This window comes from Thalassophryne amazonica, chromosome 13, assembly GCF_902500255.1.
Source record: "Thalassophryne amazonica chromosome 13, fThaAma1.1, whole genome shotgun sequence".
Lineage (NCBI taxonomy): Eukaryota > Metazoa > Chordata > Actinopteri > Batrachoidiformes > Batrachoididae > Thalassophryne > Thalassophryne amazonica.
Window position 1 is genome coordinate 84159542 of NC_047115.1, and position 17298 is coordinate 84176839.

Genomic DNA, 17298 nt, shown 5'->3' on the forward strand with positions numbered 1-17298 from the left:
TCATGGTAAAATATCAATAACATACTTTATAGTAAAAAGAAAGTCACTTATATTCTTGTGTAAATTCCTGTAAATCCATTCAAAGCCACAGTCTTTTTTTTTCCAATGAAGGAAAGTCTAGATTAATTTTAAAGTCACTTATATTCTTGTCTGAAATCCTGTTTGAACAGTATGTTTATTTCCCAGGGAGAAAAAAAATCTTACCCCGTTTCCTTATGACAAAAGATGCCATTCGCTTTTCCAATTCCTCTTATCTTTCGGATGTGTTCATGAAGACGAACTATAAATTCAAACCAGCACCAATTCCACGGATTCTTGTCCTTGTTAAACTTTTTCCACACAGTCTTTCTCACCATCTTCCCTCTGTCTGATGTCGCTCTGTGACACAGACATTCCACAAATTTCTTCTTTTAAAACCTTGATAGCTCTAAACGTATGCGATGTCCACTTGCTACTTTTAACTTAAGAACAGCGTCTTGGAACAGCCAGGCACGCAGCATCGCCATAGCAACCATCTACTGTCATAACAGCCACCGTTTGAGTGAGGTATTTTTCTCTGCGGATCCGCGGACACTGATTTATATCTTGTTATATGGATTGCAGATTTATAAAAGTTGCACAATGTCGTAAAAAAGAACGCTTTGTGATAGACATTGTAAAAACTCAGTGATGATCACGATTACAGAGTACAACACTAACACCCCCCCCCCCCCCCCCACACACACACACACACAGACATGATGAAATCCATGGATCTGAGAATTCACAGCCCTGAATAGTCCTACATCTATCTGGGGACAGCCCTTGTATGACCCTAGCAAAAACATGGCACTTTCTCTGAGTTTTTGGGCAAATTACATGGTAAATAAAGTGAAAATGCAAAGAAAAGATGAAGATGCAGTGGAAAGCGAACGTGCTGCAGTTTGTCAAAGTGTGTAGGCTAAATCTCCAATTTGCCTCATCTGCCCTTCTCCACTGGGAACTGAATAAACGGCACTTTTTGCGACTGTTTCAGTCACTGCAGCCAAAAACAAAACAGTACACCATTTTTCCGTCTAAGGTGATGCTGTGTTTGTATTGCGCAACACCAGGCTGTGTCCAGAAGTGGTGAAATCCCACCATCAATCAATCAATCAATCAATTTTATTTATATAGCGCCAAATCACAACAAACAGTTGCCCCAAGGCGCTTTATATTGTAAGGCAAGGCCATACAATAATTACGTAAAAACCCCAACGGTCAAAACGACCCCCTGTGAGCAAGCACTTGGCGACAGTGGGACCATAACACAAAGGTGTTCAAATGAGACTGCACTGCCCCATTGGAGAAACTGCACAGTTCAACTTTTTTTCTGGTGCATTACGTTATCCAGCATATAATAAACAAATCCTGGCAGCAATCAAGACCTCAAGTCAGCCGCTACCAATCACTGGTTTTGACACACTTTCCCATTCAACTGGATGGGAAAGTGTGTCGAAACCTTTGACTGGTAGTGTAAAAGGCACACACACATACCAAGTCACCTCAGAATGTTTTGTTTATGTTCGCATTATAACTGAGACGTCACACAAAAGAGGATACTTACAGTGGGTGACACATCCTCATCATATTTTTTGAGCTGGTTCATAAACTCCAGGTGCTTCTTCTCCTCCTCCAGCTGGGCAACATTTTGTTCACTCTTCTGCAGCTTCTGCTGGGTGTTAGCAAGCTCATCTCGAAGCCACTGGTTTTCCTGACAAAGCCTCCTGACCTGTGCACGCAACTTCTGCTTCTCTGATTCCACTGCATTTAGGTGGTTGGACAGGGCCATCATCACCTTGGACAGAGACATTTGACAGCACTGACATGAAACAAGGACACACTGGAGAATGATTCAGTATCACAACACAACCTAAGTATAGAATGAGGAAATTCAAGGCACCCGGTGACTATACATAGATATGCTTGGTACAGGAGACCGATTCTGCCAACGGTGGTATTTGAATAAATAATCCACCCACACAAAACTGAATGCTGATGTTGCAAATGTTAATGGATTTTACTACGGAATTTGACTCTGTTAACCATAAAATTTAAATTCACCTTCTGCAGGAATGAGTCAGACTGAAGCAGTTACCAGTTTCATAGTAAACATGACAAAATTCCTGTCAATTAGTATTTCATTTCATTTTTATCATTAAATGATTGTTGATAACTGTGACCTCATACCAACAGCACAAAGTAAAAGTCTTGAATTGAAAATATTATATTAAATATTACTTAAACATAAAACTTGCAAATTATAAGTATCAAAATGTATTTAAAGTACAAAATGTTAAAATGCTCGTTAAGTGTAATTGCCCATTTCAATATAATATACATTACTGGATTATAGTTACTGATTTGTTACGTCGGTTTTGGGCTAATGTGTCACGCCACAGTCATGTAGTGTTCTCTTAATCGTAACTCAGAGACAATGAAGATGCCAATTTGATTTGTTGCACCTTATAAACCATTGTCAGGAAGCTATTCCTAGTATTACCTGTGCTTCTCCCAGACCCAGTTCAATCATCTCCACTGACTTGCGAAGCAAGTTGGACTTCTCATGGACCAAGTTGGCCTCTTCATCCTTCTTCAGGCACTTGATGGTCTCCAACAGGCTGTGGAGGATGGAGTTGTGCTCGTTTTTCAGGGCCTCCAGACCCTGGATCACCAGTTTCGTGTTGGAGATTATCTCCTCCTGTGAAAGCTTCTCAAGCTTCTCTTCACGTGGATACACCATGGTTGACATCTTCTACATGGGCTAAGGGAAACCTGCAAGGATACAAGAGAACAGGATGCTACAATAGGTCAAACAGGCAGACACTGTATTAAAACAAACAGTAGTGGCTGCTCCTGTTTTCAGAAGATTTAGCTCACATCAGTGACAGGTGTCACCTGCGTCTTTGTATGAGGTGCATTTAAAAAGTATCTGACCTTATTTTATCCCATGGAAACAAAAAGCGTGCAAGTTGCTGTTTGATGGGGAGGTGTAGGGAGCCATCTTGCGTATGGCTTAATTTTTTCCTGCCCACAGAGCGCATTAGTTGCTACCAGATGCATCAGCAAGTGATTTCACTAATGAATGTCTACACTGTGTTGATCAGTGGAATCTGTAGTTGTTTTAAAGCCTGCATCCCATTAGCCCTTTTTGAAACTGCTTCAGATCCCGGATCCAAGCTGTGTTGTAAAACATCAAAAAGTCAATTTCTTAAGAACAAGCAGAAGAATACAACATGATCCACTGGTAATATCAGGACAGGTGTGTGTGAGCATGTGCTTGTGCTGCACTTCATCGCATTCAACACATTGCAATTAGGCTGGACACCTATCTCTTTCTCCTAGCCTGTGATTGGTCGGCAGCCGAGATGTCAACATCGCGTTGGTCAGCCTCACTTTGGTCAAGTTTGGAGGTGTGGTGCGAGTGCTGCTCTCCTATTGGGCATTTGCAGTCGGGCTATCGGGTCACTAGGAGTGGGAACTCCTACCCTTAAATGGCGGCGAGTATCCGGCCCAGTACGGCGGTGTTCAGGCTAGTGTCTTGATTGGCAACCACTCAGACAGACAACTGGTCCATCTAATCCTCCTGAAGGTAGCCTGAACATATGCTGCTTCCAGGTCACACATGGGCATTTCCTTATACTGTTCCTGCTGCTGGGATCCTCAGCAGAGGCACTGGTGTGTTGGATCACAGCCACAGCAACATGGTCAGTGTCAACTATTAAGATCTTTCAGAATGCAAGCAATATGCCTCATTTAAGTCTCCCTATGTAACTGTTCCTTTGACACAATGCTGTATCACTGCAGCAAAATATGAGTTTTTATTTGCAATACATGTCAACATTTCAACTGATAGATTAAGCATAAGAGACTGAACAAGGTAAAAAAGTAGTAAAATCACAAAAAAATGACTGTGGTCCAAGTCTAATTAAAATAATGACAAGCACAGGGTGCCCGTTTTAGCTGAGGGTCACAGGGACATATTATTTTGGTGCACAGACTGCTGAGATTTAGCACCATTAGTAAGCTGTGGTTGGAAATGTAGAGTAGCCAAGAGCATACAGATGCTGCTGTGTGGATACTTGGTGCCACCATATTTTCTAGACAAGATACTTAGCTGGCTGCAAGGCATGCTGAAGAGGAAAATGCTTAGTAATACAGCTGTAGCAGCTGTTCCACGCACCAAAAACATATCAACATAACCTTCAGAACATGTGCTATTTATCCCCAACAGGCTGGAGACAAGCTATGACTCACTCAGCCACTGTCAGTTACATAGTGTAAATGCCAGCCACTGCAAAAAAAAAAAAGCAGCTTGAAAAACAGTTTAAGATGAGATTTGCAGTAATAAACACTAAGTGGTATTGTCTGCCAAGACAAAAATAAGACGATCCACTCCTGCTTTTCTACTTCTATCTCAGAACATTTTGAGAAAAGCAGAACTAAATGATTACAATAACCTTAGGCTGTAATGAGAGGAGAAATGATGACAGGAAACAATTTGTTAACATTCATTAACATTTGAAATGGAGAAAAAAAGATTAAAAAAAATATGAGGTCTGACAGAAGCATGTCTTTGGCTAAACACCTCAAACATATTAGTACAGGGCTCTCCCCAGAAATTTAGAGCATGATGGCAATCCTGCTAGCACTGCATTCATGTAGATCTGTGAGCAGCAATATGGTTCTATGCCAAGAAAGAGCACTACAGATGCAATGTTTGATGTGGGAATATTGATGGAGATGTATAGAGAAGTCCAGAAGGAGTTACATTGCATGTGTTTGTGGATTTAGAGAAAGGATGCCAAGATAAGAGTTGTGGTACTGTATGAGGAAGTCTGGAGTGGCAGAGAAGTATGTGAGGATAATACAGGACATGTACAAGGATAGTGGGACAGCGGTGAGATGTGCAGTAGGAATGACACTCATTCAAGGAGGAGGTGTGAATACACAAAGGATCAACTCTGAGTCGTTTCTTGTTTGCAGTGGAGATGGACAGGTTGACTGATGAGATGAGACAGGAGTCTCCATGGACTATGATGTTTGCAGATGACGTGATCTGTAGTGAGAGTAGAGAGCAGGATGAGTCAAGCCTGGTAGGTGGAGATCTGATCTGGAGAGCAGGGGAATGAAAGTCAGTTGGAGCAAGACTGTGTATGTGTGTGAATGACAGTGAGCCCGCTGGAATAGTGTGGTTACAAGGAGTAGAAGTGGTGAAAGTAGATGAGTTTAAATACTTGTGGTCAACTGTACAAGGTATTGGAGAGTGTGGTAGAAAGAATATCTGCAAAAGTGAAGACAGTAGTGAGACCAGCTATGTCGATACAGTGCATCCGGAAAGTATTGACAGCGCTTCACTTTTTCCACATTTTGTTCTGTTACAGCCTTATTCCAAAATGGATGAAATTCAATTATATTCCTCAAAATTCTACACACAATACCCCATAAAAACCTGCTCCAGAGCGCTCTTGACCTCAGACTGGGGTGAAGGTTCATCTTTCAGCAGGACAATGACCATAAGCACACAGGCAAGATATCAAAGGAGTGGCTTCAGGACAGCTCTGTGAATGTCCTTGAGTGGCCCAGCCAGAGCCCAGACCTGAATCCGACTGAACATCTCAATTTCAATTTCAATTTATTTTCATTTATACAGTGCCAAATCACAACAGAGTTGCCTCAAAGCGCTTCACACAGGTAAGGTCTAACCTTACCAACCCCCAGAGCAACAGTGGTAAGGAAAAACTCCCTCTGAGGAAGAAACCTCAAGCAGACCAGACTCAAAGGGGTGACCCTCTGCTTGGGCCATGCTACAAACAAAAATTACAGAACAATTCATGGACGAATATACAAGAAATGCTATCGGCGCACAGGACAGGATGATCGCCAACACGAATATAACTCCCATCTCTGGATGGAGCTGTACCTTAAACAGAGAGAAAAAAAACAATCAGGCATCAGAAAGACAAAAAAATACTGTATAATTTGCCAGCATTAAACAACAAGAAAAACAGAGAAATACTAAGGTGATCGCCGACCACTAGCCGTAAACTTCACTAAAAGACCCAGAATTTAGGTAAAGTTGAGGCTGTGGCCCGCTCCAGTTACTAATAAATGAATTAAAAGAGTAAAAAGCATAAAACAAAATGGTACCAGTATGCTAGCCATATGAAAGGGAAAATAAGTGTTGTGTGGGCCGCCAGAAGAGGAGGTACTGCTGGCCCACCACCAGAGGGCACCCTGTCTGGAGTGCGGGCTCCAGGCACCAGAGGGCGCAGCCACCTCACAGGAGCAGCCAGGGTGACAGCTGTCACGCATCACCTGCAACAGCTGTTACCAATCATCTGATCGGCAGGAGTATATCAGCAGGACGACGTCTCCACCTCTTTGCCGAGATATCGTTTCTACCTAGAAGGTAACGTATCTCAGCTGACGGATTGTATCCTTTTGGATTTTGTGCGTTGTTCTGGAGATTACTTTTCCAACGAGAGGTGGAGGTAGCTTTCCTACCGTTCGGATTCCTGGGTGCAAACGCGCCCTCCTTTAATTGTTCTTTGTTCCTCGCCAGCAGTACCAGGTCCGACACGCGGAGGCAGTGGCCACCTGGGAGTTCGGGACTTGGCGGCTCCAGTATTCCCGGGGTCTGGTGGCGGAGGAAACCGTGTGGTTCCGGTTCTACTTTGGAGAGGCGTCTCCTATCTTCGAGCCTGCCCACACGACACATTTGTGAATTGACTTTTGTCCATTATTGTAATCTGTTGTATTTGTTGTGCACATTCACAACAGTAAAGTGTTGTTATTTGACCTATTCCATTGTCCGTTCATTTGCGCCCCCTGTTGTGGGTCCGTGTACTTACACTTTCCCAACAATAAGTGCATCTTAAGTCTGGACTTGAAAGTCTCCACAGAATCTGACAGTTTTATTGCCACAGGGAGACCATTCCACAGAACAGGGGCACGATACGAGAAAGCTCTGTGACCCGCAGACTTCTTATTCACCTGAGGAACACAAAGTAGTCCTGCACCCTGTGAACGTAAAGCCTGGGCCGGTACGTAAGGTTTAATTAGGTCAGCTTAGTAGGGAGGTGCCAGTCCATGAATAATTTTATAGGTTAGTAACAGAACCTTAAAATCTGATCTGACTGGGACAGGAAGCCAGTGAAGGAATGCCAAAATGGGTGTAATAAACTTTCTGCTTCGTGGCAAAAGTCTGGCTGCAGCATTCTGAACCAAATGGAGTCCCCTAATGCTAGACTGCGGTAAACCAGAAAATAGAACACTGCAGTAGTCCAATCTAGAAGAGATAAATGCATGGATCAGGGTCTCAGCATCAGCCATAGACAGGGACGAATCTTCGCTATATTTCGCAGGTGGAAAAAAGCAGTCCTAGTAATATTTTTAATGTGGAGGCCAAAGGACAATGAAGGATCAAAAATTACCCCAAGGTTCCTCACTCTGTCAGTGTGATGTATGACACACGAGCCGAGGCTGAGCATTAACTGGTCTAATTGATGCCGACGTCTCACTGGACCAAGAACCATCATTTCAGTCTTATCAGAGTTTAAAAGTAGGAAGTTTCTAGACATCCAACTTCTCACTGCTGCAAGGCAGTCTTCTAAGGATTTTATGTGAACGAGATTACCAGCAGTTATCGGCATGTATAACTGAGTATCATCTGCATAGCAGTGAAAGGTAATCCCAAAACGCCGCAATATGTGGCCAAGGGGTGCTATATAAAGGGAGAAAAGCAGGGGACCTAAGACAGACCCCTGTGGAACCCCAAATTTCATGTCACTAAGGTTAGAGTAGTGTTACTGTACAAAACACAGTGAGAACGACTGGTCAAGTATGATGTCAGCCATGCAAAGGCACTCCCAGTAATCCCAAAATGATTTTCCAGCCTATCAAGTAGAATATGATGATCCACTGTATCAAATGCAGCACTGAGATCTAACAGCAACAGAACCGTAGTGGTGTCTGAATCCATTGTAAGCAGAAGATCATTCACCACTTTAGTGAGAGCCGTCTCTGTGGAATGATATTTTCTAAAAGCAGACTGCAGTGGCTCAAAGAGATTATTCTCAGTAAGATACTCTATGAGCTGCCGTGACACCACTTTTTCCAGAATTTTAGAGAAAACTGATAGATTTGATATGGGCCGATAGTTTGTCAATACACTAGGGTTAAGATTAGGTTTCTTAAGTAATGGTTTAATCACTGCAGATTTGAAACATTTAGGAACAGATACAGAAGTTAAAGAAAGATTAATAATTTCCAGCACAGTCGGCCCAAGAGTGGGCCACAGGTCCTTAAACAGTTTTGTTGGTATAGGATCAAATAAGCAGGTTGTGCTTTTTGTTGACATTACGAGTTTTGTCAGCATGCCTAGTGAGATACTGTCAAATTCTGTAAATCTAGGTAATACCTCAGTAGTGGCGCCCACATCAATAGCAGGGTGTAGTGGCTGGATTAAGGCATGCCGGGATATGTTTAACCTGATGTCTTCTATTTTCTTCCAAAAGTAATCCAGGAAATCTTGTGCTGTAAAAGGAGAGCGAATTACAGGTGGTTGTCCATGCAAAAGTGTTGCCACCATGTCGAACAAGAACTTTGAGTTATACTTGTTTTTGTTGATCAAATCAGAGTAGTAAGTCTGCTTTGTAGCCAATAATGCATGCTTATAGTCTAATATAGCATCACGCCACGCAAGGTGAAATACTTCTAATTTTGAACAATACCATTTCTGTTCTAGACCTCTTGCTTTATGCTTGAGGTCACGCAGATAATCACTGAACCAAGGTGACTGTGATTTGGGGGAGCGCGATTTTAACCAAGGTGGTGCAATCATGTTGAGTGTAGTTTTGAGCACTGAGTTTAAAATATCCACTAGTCTGTCTACTGACTGGGTATTTGTCAAATGTGAACCTAAGACATCAGGCAGTCTAGCTTCGAGTTCAGTCTTAGTTGAGGAGTTGATGCATTGCCGTAATGATATACAAGGTTGTTGTTCCACTAAACACAGCAGCGAAACTGTAAACTTAATAAGTGAGTGATCAGACACCACTGATGTAAGAGGCATGATGTCAATATTCGTGACAGCAATACCACGTGCGAGAACCAGATCCAGGGTATTTCCACTAATGTGCGTTGAATCCCGAATGCATTGTCAAAATCCTAATACATCCACAATTTCCATAAATAATTTGCAGAGGAGATCAGAAGGCTTATTTATATGAATGTTAAAGTCACGAATGATCAGAATGTTATCTACACTAGTTGACAAGTTAGAGATGAACGCACCAAATTCATCGAAGAATTCAGAATATGGGCCAGGAGCCCTATATACAGTGACAAAGTAATACGACTGATTTTTATTTTTTGACCTTGGCAATGTGTAATATCCTGAGCAGAGCGGAGAATCAGATGCTCAAACGAGTGATATTTGTAATTCCCAACAGCTAATAAGCTAAACCTAGATTTATAAATAAGAGCAACACCCCCACCTTGCATCGCATCACGAGGGACGTGACTAAATATATATGCTGGTGGGCAGGCCTCATTTAAGGGGAGGACAGCTGTAGGTTTAAGCCAGGTTTCACATAGCCCAATCATATCTAAGTGATTATCAATAATTAGATCATTGATCAACAATGATTTTGAGGACAGTGATCTTATGTTAATGAGACCCAGTCTAAGGACCTCAGTGGGGTTGACAGTTGAACTGTTTGGGTTCAAGAGTGGTTCCAGAGTAGCATATATAAGATGCCTAGAAGTAGGTTTAGGTTTAAGACATTCCACGCGCGTTGTAGGTAGCAGACACGAAATCTTTGCTATTGCTGGAACAACCACTGGGCCATCCTCAATTTCAAAATCATCCAATATAGTAATGGTATAAAGTTTGGAAAGCATATCCCTCTATGATTTTTATGGACACAACTATGGAAGCAGGCCACAGTCTCAACTTGTTGAAATTCCCTCCCTGGCAAATAAACTGCACTATCACCACAGTGGATTTTCTGCACTAAATTACCCGCTAAGCTAATGGATTCCACACCCACATTGTCATAAGCCAAGCAGGGTCTCTAATCACCTGCACCGTGGCCTGCTGAACATTCCTAATGTTACCCTCCCTGTAGAGCTCTATCTATGTTCGCAAACAAGATGGCAGCGCCTTTCCCAGTAGGGTGGAGGCCATCCGGCATCAGCAAGCCACGGCGTCCCAAGAACGAAGGCCAGTTATCAATAAAGCTAAAGTCTTGCTGTCTACAAAACTGCGGCAGCCACCTATTTAACGATGTCAGCCTGCTATACGCCTCATCAGTACCCCAGGAGGGGAGGGGACCAGAGACTATTAATCAATGCCGACAGATCTTTCTGGCAAGGACACAAGTCCTCTCTATGTCCATTTTTGTGACCTCAGAGTGCTTCATCCTGATATCATTGGTGCCAATGTGAATAACTATGTGACTATATCTCATGTCATGTTCCTTCATCTGTCTTCCCTTCTGCAGCGTCAGCACCCTAAGGTGAGATGCAATGTCGGGAGCTGGCCCCAGGAATACATTTAACGTCAACCAGCATCTGTAACCTGACTTTGCAGGTGACAGAATCCCCTATCACTAAAGTCCGGTGTTTCGGCCTGGAGACAGGAGTGGAAGTCACTTGTGGGCTCAGAGAATTCACATCTGGCAAATCCAAGGGGGAGAACTGATTCACAGTTCACACTGGCAAGTGTGATCGGGGTGCCACAACCGGGCACCAAGCCCTACGGGGCTTCCTCTGCCTAGCCACAGTCCGAAAGCTGTCCTCCACAGCCGGTGTTTCTAAGCTGATGCTAATGGGCTCGCTAGTCAGCCCAACACTAACCTCATCTGGAGTGCCCATAACATCTAACTCCACTGTGCTAAGAAGCTGCTCTAACTTATGGACACGGCTATCTAACAGAGCCACCCTATCTTCCAACATCATGCAGGATTTACGAAGGGTGTAAAGTAGAATTAGTAGTGTACTTTGTACACTAAGAAATTCAAGAATGTAGCCAAGCAAACACGAGCTAACCAATAATGGATAAGCTAACCACACCTAAGGCTCACACAGACGCAAATAAATTTATTAAAATTCACAGCAGTTACACTGAAAAACTAACAGAAGTATTAAACAGGTAAAAAAGCAGCAGCTATAAAATACACTAAACAGTTAATTAACTAACAGGAGTGTAAAAAAATGAAATGAAAAAATGATGACAGGGTCCAAAATAGCTAACGCATGCTAACCGCTAGCGAAAATGCTAGCCGCTCCTAAGATTTTACACAGGAGTAAAATAATTACTTAAAATTCACAGCAGTTCAACTGAAAAACGAACAGAAGTATTAAACAGGTAGAAAAGAAACAGCTCTAAAAAGTAACAACGGAGAGGGGAGGGGTTGACCTAGCTAGCAAATGCTAACCACTAGCGAATGCTAACTGCTAGCGATTCACAACAGGACTATTGTTAAATAACGTTCAGAGTAGATACAATTAATAACCAGAAGAGTGCTAAACAGAAATAAAAGAAGCGTATACAACCGTGTGAAGTTCAGAGTGGCGTCACAGCAACAAACAATCCGTCAGAAGCAAGTTGCCAGATTTGTGAAAATCCTACCAGATCTGTGAAAATCTTTGAGAACATCTCTGGAGAGATCTGAAAATGGCTGTGCACCAATGCTCCCCATCCAACCTGATGGAGCTTGAGAGGTGCTGCGCAGAGGAATGGGCAACACTGCCCAAAAATTGGTGTGCCAGGCTTGTGGTACCATATTCAAGAAGACTTGAGGCTGTAATTGCTGCCAAAGGTGCATCAACAAAGTACTGAGCAAAGGGTGTGAATACTTAAAGTACACGTGATTTTTAAATTTGCAAAAAATTTTAAAAAATAAACTCTTCCCATGTCATCATTATGGGGTGTTGTGAGTAGAATTTTGAGAGGAAAAAAAATTTTACTCCTTTTTGGAAAAAGACTAACATAAAATGCGGCTGAATACAAAGACAAGGTCAACCGACTTGACAGCGTGGTGTTCAGCTAACAACCTGCTGCTGAATACCACAAAAACAAAAGAAATAATCCTGGACTTCAGGAAGGGCAGGGCTGACCCAGCCCAGTTCTACATCCATGGGGACTGTGTGGAAAGGGCCAGCTCCATCAGGAACAATCTGGAGGAGAAGCTGCTGGTGTTGTCCTACAGAGCCACCATCGAGAGCCTCCTGACGTACTGCATTATAGCGTGGTACAGGGGGTGCTCAGAAGCAGACAGGAGAGCACTGCAGAGGGTGATCAACACGGCCCAGAGGATCACTATCTGCTCTCTGCCCAGCCTGGAGGACATTGACAGCTCTCGCTACCTCAGCAGAGCTGCCAGCATCATCAAAGACACATCACACCCCAACAACCACCTGTTTGACCTACTACCCTCGGGCAGACGGTATAGGTCAATCAAAACTAGGACAAGCAGACTCAGGGACAGCTTTCTCCCCAGAGCAATCACTGCACTGAACAATAGCAAACCACATTAATCTGCACTTTTCAAAGTTCTTGTGCAATATCTGTACCCATGTGCAATATTTTCCCATGCAGTATCATTCCACAGTTGTAGATAATTCTCGTTTTACATTTTACTTTTGTCCACATTTTATTTTAGTTGTACATATATTTAAATAATTAATTTTGTTAAATTTCATTATCTTTTATTTGTCTAACAATTACTCGCACCTCAGAAAAAGCACCTTTTGGAGTTGCACTCAAATCTTGTTGCAATGTAAATTACAATGACAAAGGCGATTCTGATTCTGATAGAGTGAGGTGCTGTGAATACTTTCTGGATGCACTGTATCTAGGGAGAAGGATGCCAAGAATGGAGCCACCAGGCAGGAGGAGAAAAGAGAGGCCAAAGCGGAGATTTATGGATGTGGTGAGGGAGGACATGCAGGTGTTTGGTGTGACAGAAGAAGTTACAGAGGACAGGGTGAGATGGAAATAATTGGGCACCGCAGCCTCGTTTGAGGGCAGGCGCTAAAGGGGTAAAATATCAAATCAAATCAATTTTATTTATATAGCGCCAAATCACAACAAACAGTTGCCCCAAGGTGCTTATATGACGCATATGACGTAATTTCTCTACCTCTGGGGGAATTAACACGCCATTTTCTCTGAGTTTTGGGGCCAAATTACACACAAACAAAGCAGTGCAGTGGAAAGTGGACATGTGTTGCTGTTGGTTTATGAACCGGGGCACAAACATGTCGAGGTGGCTTTACAGGCGAGAGAACATAGCTACTCTGGTTAGCTGTGTAGGCTAATGCTTACCGACATGAGGTCTCCCATTTTCCTCATCTTCCCTTCTCCACTGGAACCAAAACATAAGACTTTTCGCGACTGCTTCAGTGATTGCAACCGAAAACAAAACAGTACACAATTTTTCCATGTGAAGTTATGCTGTGTATATATATTGTTCAATGGGACCGGCTGTCCCCATAAGTGGTCAAAAAAAAAGCCAAAGCCGGAAGAGCGCTCTGGCTACTGGCAGTGTGAAGAAGCCTCACCGTTACAGGCCTGGCACTGAGGCACTGAGCGAGATCCACCGCTACCAGAAATCCACCAAGTTGCTGATCCGCAAGCTGCCGACTACGTCAGCCTCGCTGGCCTCCTGCAGAGCATCACAGCGGAGCTCTGAAAGGAGAGGTCGGTCTTGAAGTCCTGAGCGATTTCTCTCACCAGGTGCTGGAAGGGCAGCTTATGGATCAACAGCTCGGTGGATTTCTGGTAGCAGCGGAGTGCCACAGTGCCAGGCCTGTAACGGTTAGGCTTCTTCACACCGCCGGTAGCCGGAGCACTCTTCCGGGTGGCTTTGGATTTGGATTTATCGGCGGTCTGCTTGGTTCTGGCCATATTAAAGCTTCATTCAGATCTGCTGAGCCAGGTCTCTGTGTGTGTCACTTAGAAAGCTCGTAACACACCGCTGCTTGATGCACAATAATTGCTGGGAGTCTGTAAAATGAGCGACCTGCCTCATTTCCATGCGGCAATGCTGCGCTGCGTTCACCGTCTTGTGTGGATTTTGGACACATCTTTTTTTTTTTTTTTTTTTAGGTATACGTGTTAAACTTTACAATCTTGCATATTTTCCAGTTTTTAAACATCAAAAATGACCAAGAGTGGTCTAGAATTACTTGTAATAGATATCTTTGTCCTTAACATCACTTTATTTACAGGTATCAAAGCAATACATTGGAGAGAAAGTGTTAAGTAGTCACTATCTATCAAAGTATCCACGTTTCCTGAAAGCAACATCATGTGAGGACTTAATGCTCTCGTGTCACTCACAATTCCACGTCCCTCTCAATCGAAGCCAAGCCAACATGCACTGGAAACAGGTTTGACTTAATGCCGGCAATGCAAACCAAGCTCCTGCTGCGGTCGTATAGGGACCGGATAGCCCTTACCAAAGGACCCCGGACCCCGTACTCCCAGAGCACTCCCCACAGGGTGCCCCGAGGGACACGGTCGAATGCCTTCTCCAGATCCACAAAACACATGTGGACTGGTTGGGCAAACTCCCATGAACCCTCGAGCACCCGATGGAGCATGTAGAGCTGGTCCAGTGTGCCGCGACCAGGACGAAAACCACACTGCTCCTCCTGAATCTGAGGTTCGACCATCGGTCGAATTCTCCTCTCCAGTACTCTGGAATAGACGTTACCGGGGAGGCTGAGGAGTGTGATCCCCCTATAGTTGGAACACACCCTCCAGTCCCCCTTCTTAAACAGAGGACCACCACCTCAGTCTGCCAATCCAGAGGCACTGTCCCCGATCGCCACGCGATGCTGCAGAGGTGTGTCAGCCAAGACAGCCCCACAACATCCAGAGACTTAAGGTACTCAGGACAGATTTCATCCACCCCAGGAGCCTTGCCACCGAGGAGCTTTCTAACCACCTCGGTGACTTCGGCCTGGGTAATGGATGAGTCAGCCTCTGAGTCCCCAGTCTCTGCTTCCTCTTCAGAAGACGTGACGATGGGATTGAGGAGATCCTCGAAGTACTCCTTCCACCGCCCGACAACATCCCCAGTCAGGGTCAACAGCTCCCAACCCGCACCGTAAACAGTGCTGGTGGAGAGCTGCTTCCGCCTCCTGAGGTGTCGGACGGTTTGCCAGAATCTCTTCGAGGCCGACCGATAGTCCTCCTCCATAGCCTCTCCAAACTCCTTCCAGACCCGAGTTTTTGCCTCTGCGACCGCACGGGCTGCGGCACGCTTGGCCTGCCGGTACCTGTCAGCTGCCTCTGGGGTCCCACCTACCAACAAAGATAAGTAGGACTTCTTCTTCAGCTTGATGGTGTCCCTTACTTCCGGTGTCCACCACCGGGATCGGGGATTGCCGCCGCGACAGGCACCAGAGACCTTGCGACCACAGCTACAAGCAGCCGCATCGACAATGGAGGTGGAGAACATGGTCCACTCGGACTCCATGTCTCCAACCTCCCCCGGGATCTGGGAGAAGCTCTCCCGGAGGTGGGAGATGAAGACCTCGCTGACAGAGGGTTCCGCCAGTCGTTCCCAGCAGACCCTCACAATCGGTCAGACCTGGCAGGCCCAAACGTATTGTGAGGGTCTTATTTTTTTCAATCTTTTTTTATTTTCAGGTTACAAAAACTTTGGCCTGGATTTAGTTCCATATCATTTGATTTAAATGGCATTTCACTTTGAAGTTATTAATTCCGACTCGACGGCGATTCTTGTTTCTTTCTCCCAACAAGACAGGAGTTCCAGTTAGTCACTTTAATCAACGATTTACTCTAACAATTGACATATTCAGGGATGAAACTGGTGAGAAACAAAAAAAGCTGTAACCCAAAAATTACCCCCAACACCACCTGCACAAAAATGTTTGAATTCTAGAAGCTCTGAAATGCAATCTGGGACTATTCCAGACAATAAACTGCAGTGAGTGCAGCATCCAGTTTGGTGAGAAAAAAACACAACTTTCCTTATTCAAATTCTTTCCAGTAGTATTCTGCTCTTACTAGGATGCAGCAGTTTTCTAGCTTGGCAGATCGTTCTGGAGGATCACTGAATAAATTAACAAATTGAAAATATGGTTTGACCGAAACAAATTGTCATTAAACTTAAATAAAACAGGGATGAAGTGGAGGTGTAAGAGTCATTAGGTGTTCACAGGAAACAGTTATTTATTTCTATATTTATTTATGTTCATTGTTAGTTGGTTTTATATTTTCTGTTGTGTTTTTAAACAGGTTCTTTTTGTCTCTTTCTCTAAAATTGTACTGTAGCATTATTAGTTATTATTACTTACTGTTGTTGTTGCTATTATTATTAACATATAAACAAAAATAAATTTAAAAATTACTACAATTTGTAATACATTTGACGCTCAGTCATTAATTATTATAAAGAAAACAAATGCACACAAACGTGCTGAGAAGCAAACAGCTTAATGCTAACTTTAACACTGAAAATGCCATAGACCTGCTAACACGTTAGCATCAGTCCCGTCTTTAAGTTATAAAATACATCTTTCAACTGTTTCCCAAGATGTGGTGGATTAAATCATTTCTTAATGATACCCGAAAAGAACTGGTTCTTGATACCCATCCCTACGAAATAAAACTAGCACTCTGACGGAAACAGTAAAAGTTCTATCACAAAAGATTCTATCACAAATCCAATTTAATCAATACACAAGAGCAACCAAAAAGTTCTAGACTGATGTGTTTGGTTTAATTTAGGGATGCACCGATCCACAATTTTTCACTTCCGATCCAGTATCTGCTGATGCCGATACTTTTCCAATCCGATACCAGAGCTCTCTTTGCTTTAATATTATTAACATTATTGCTGATTTTACATGAGGATTTTCTTAAAAAGGAGACCTGAAAGTTCAGCTACAATTTGCCAGAAAGTGTGTCTAAGATGAAAGCCTAGATTTGATGAGTTGGTGAAAGAATTAAGTACTTTTATTTTTTATAAACTTTTATAGCCTTATTTTTATAGACTTAAAGAGAAAAGACAGCACTCTCTGTCTCTCTCCCTCTCGTTCGCTCTGTCTCTCTCCCTCCGTCTCTTTCTCTCTCTCACGCTTTCGTTCTGCGCAAACTTCGAACGTTTTGGAAACATGAAGCCTTTCAACTGTAAAATAAATGTATCGTCATCAATACTCACGCGCAGGATTTTAATGGAGATTTTTTTCCCTGTCGGCGGACAAAATCTCTGTTCAGCTTCTCCTCTTCGGCTG

At 43.4% G+C, this 17298-nt stretch overlaps 1 protein-coding gene across 7 annotated transcripts in view; it reads right to left on the reverse strand.

The window, feature by feature from the left end:
* The window catches only part of klc1b (kinesin light chain 1b), a 101708-nt gene that overhangs the window by 72867 nt on the left and 11543 nt on the right, over positions 1-17298 (reverse strand). For 6 of the 7 annotated variants that reach the window (XM_034185243.1, XM_034185245.1, XM_034185244.1 and 3 more), the window contains exons 2-3: positions 2522-2793; positions 1586-1816 (exon numbers count right to left, since the gene is read on the reverse strand). In XM_034185243.1, coding sequence (XP_034041134.1) covers positions 1586-1816; positions 2522-2770 — 480 coding nt within the window. In that variant the 5' untranslated portion in view covers positions 2771-2793. Of the gene's footprint in view, positions 1-1585; positions 1817-2521; positions 2794-17298 lie in introns of those variants that run through there. The other variant, XM_034185247.1, reaches the window with a different exon arrangement.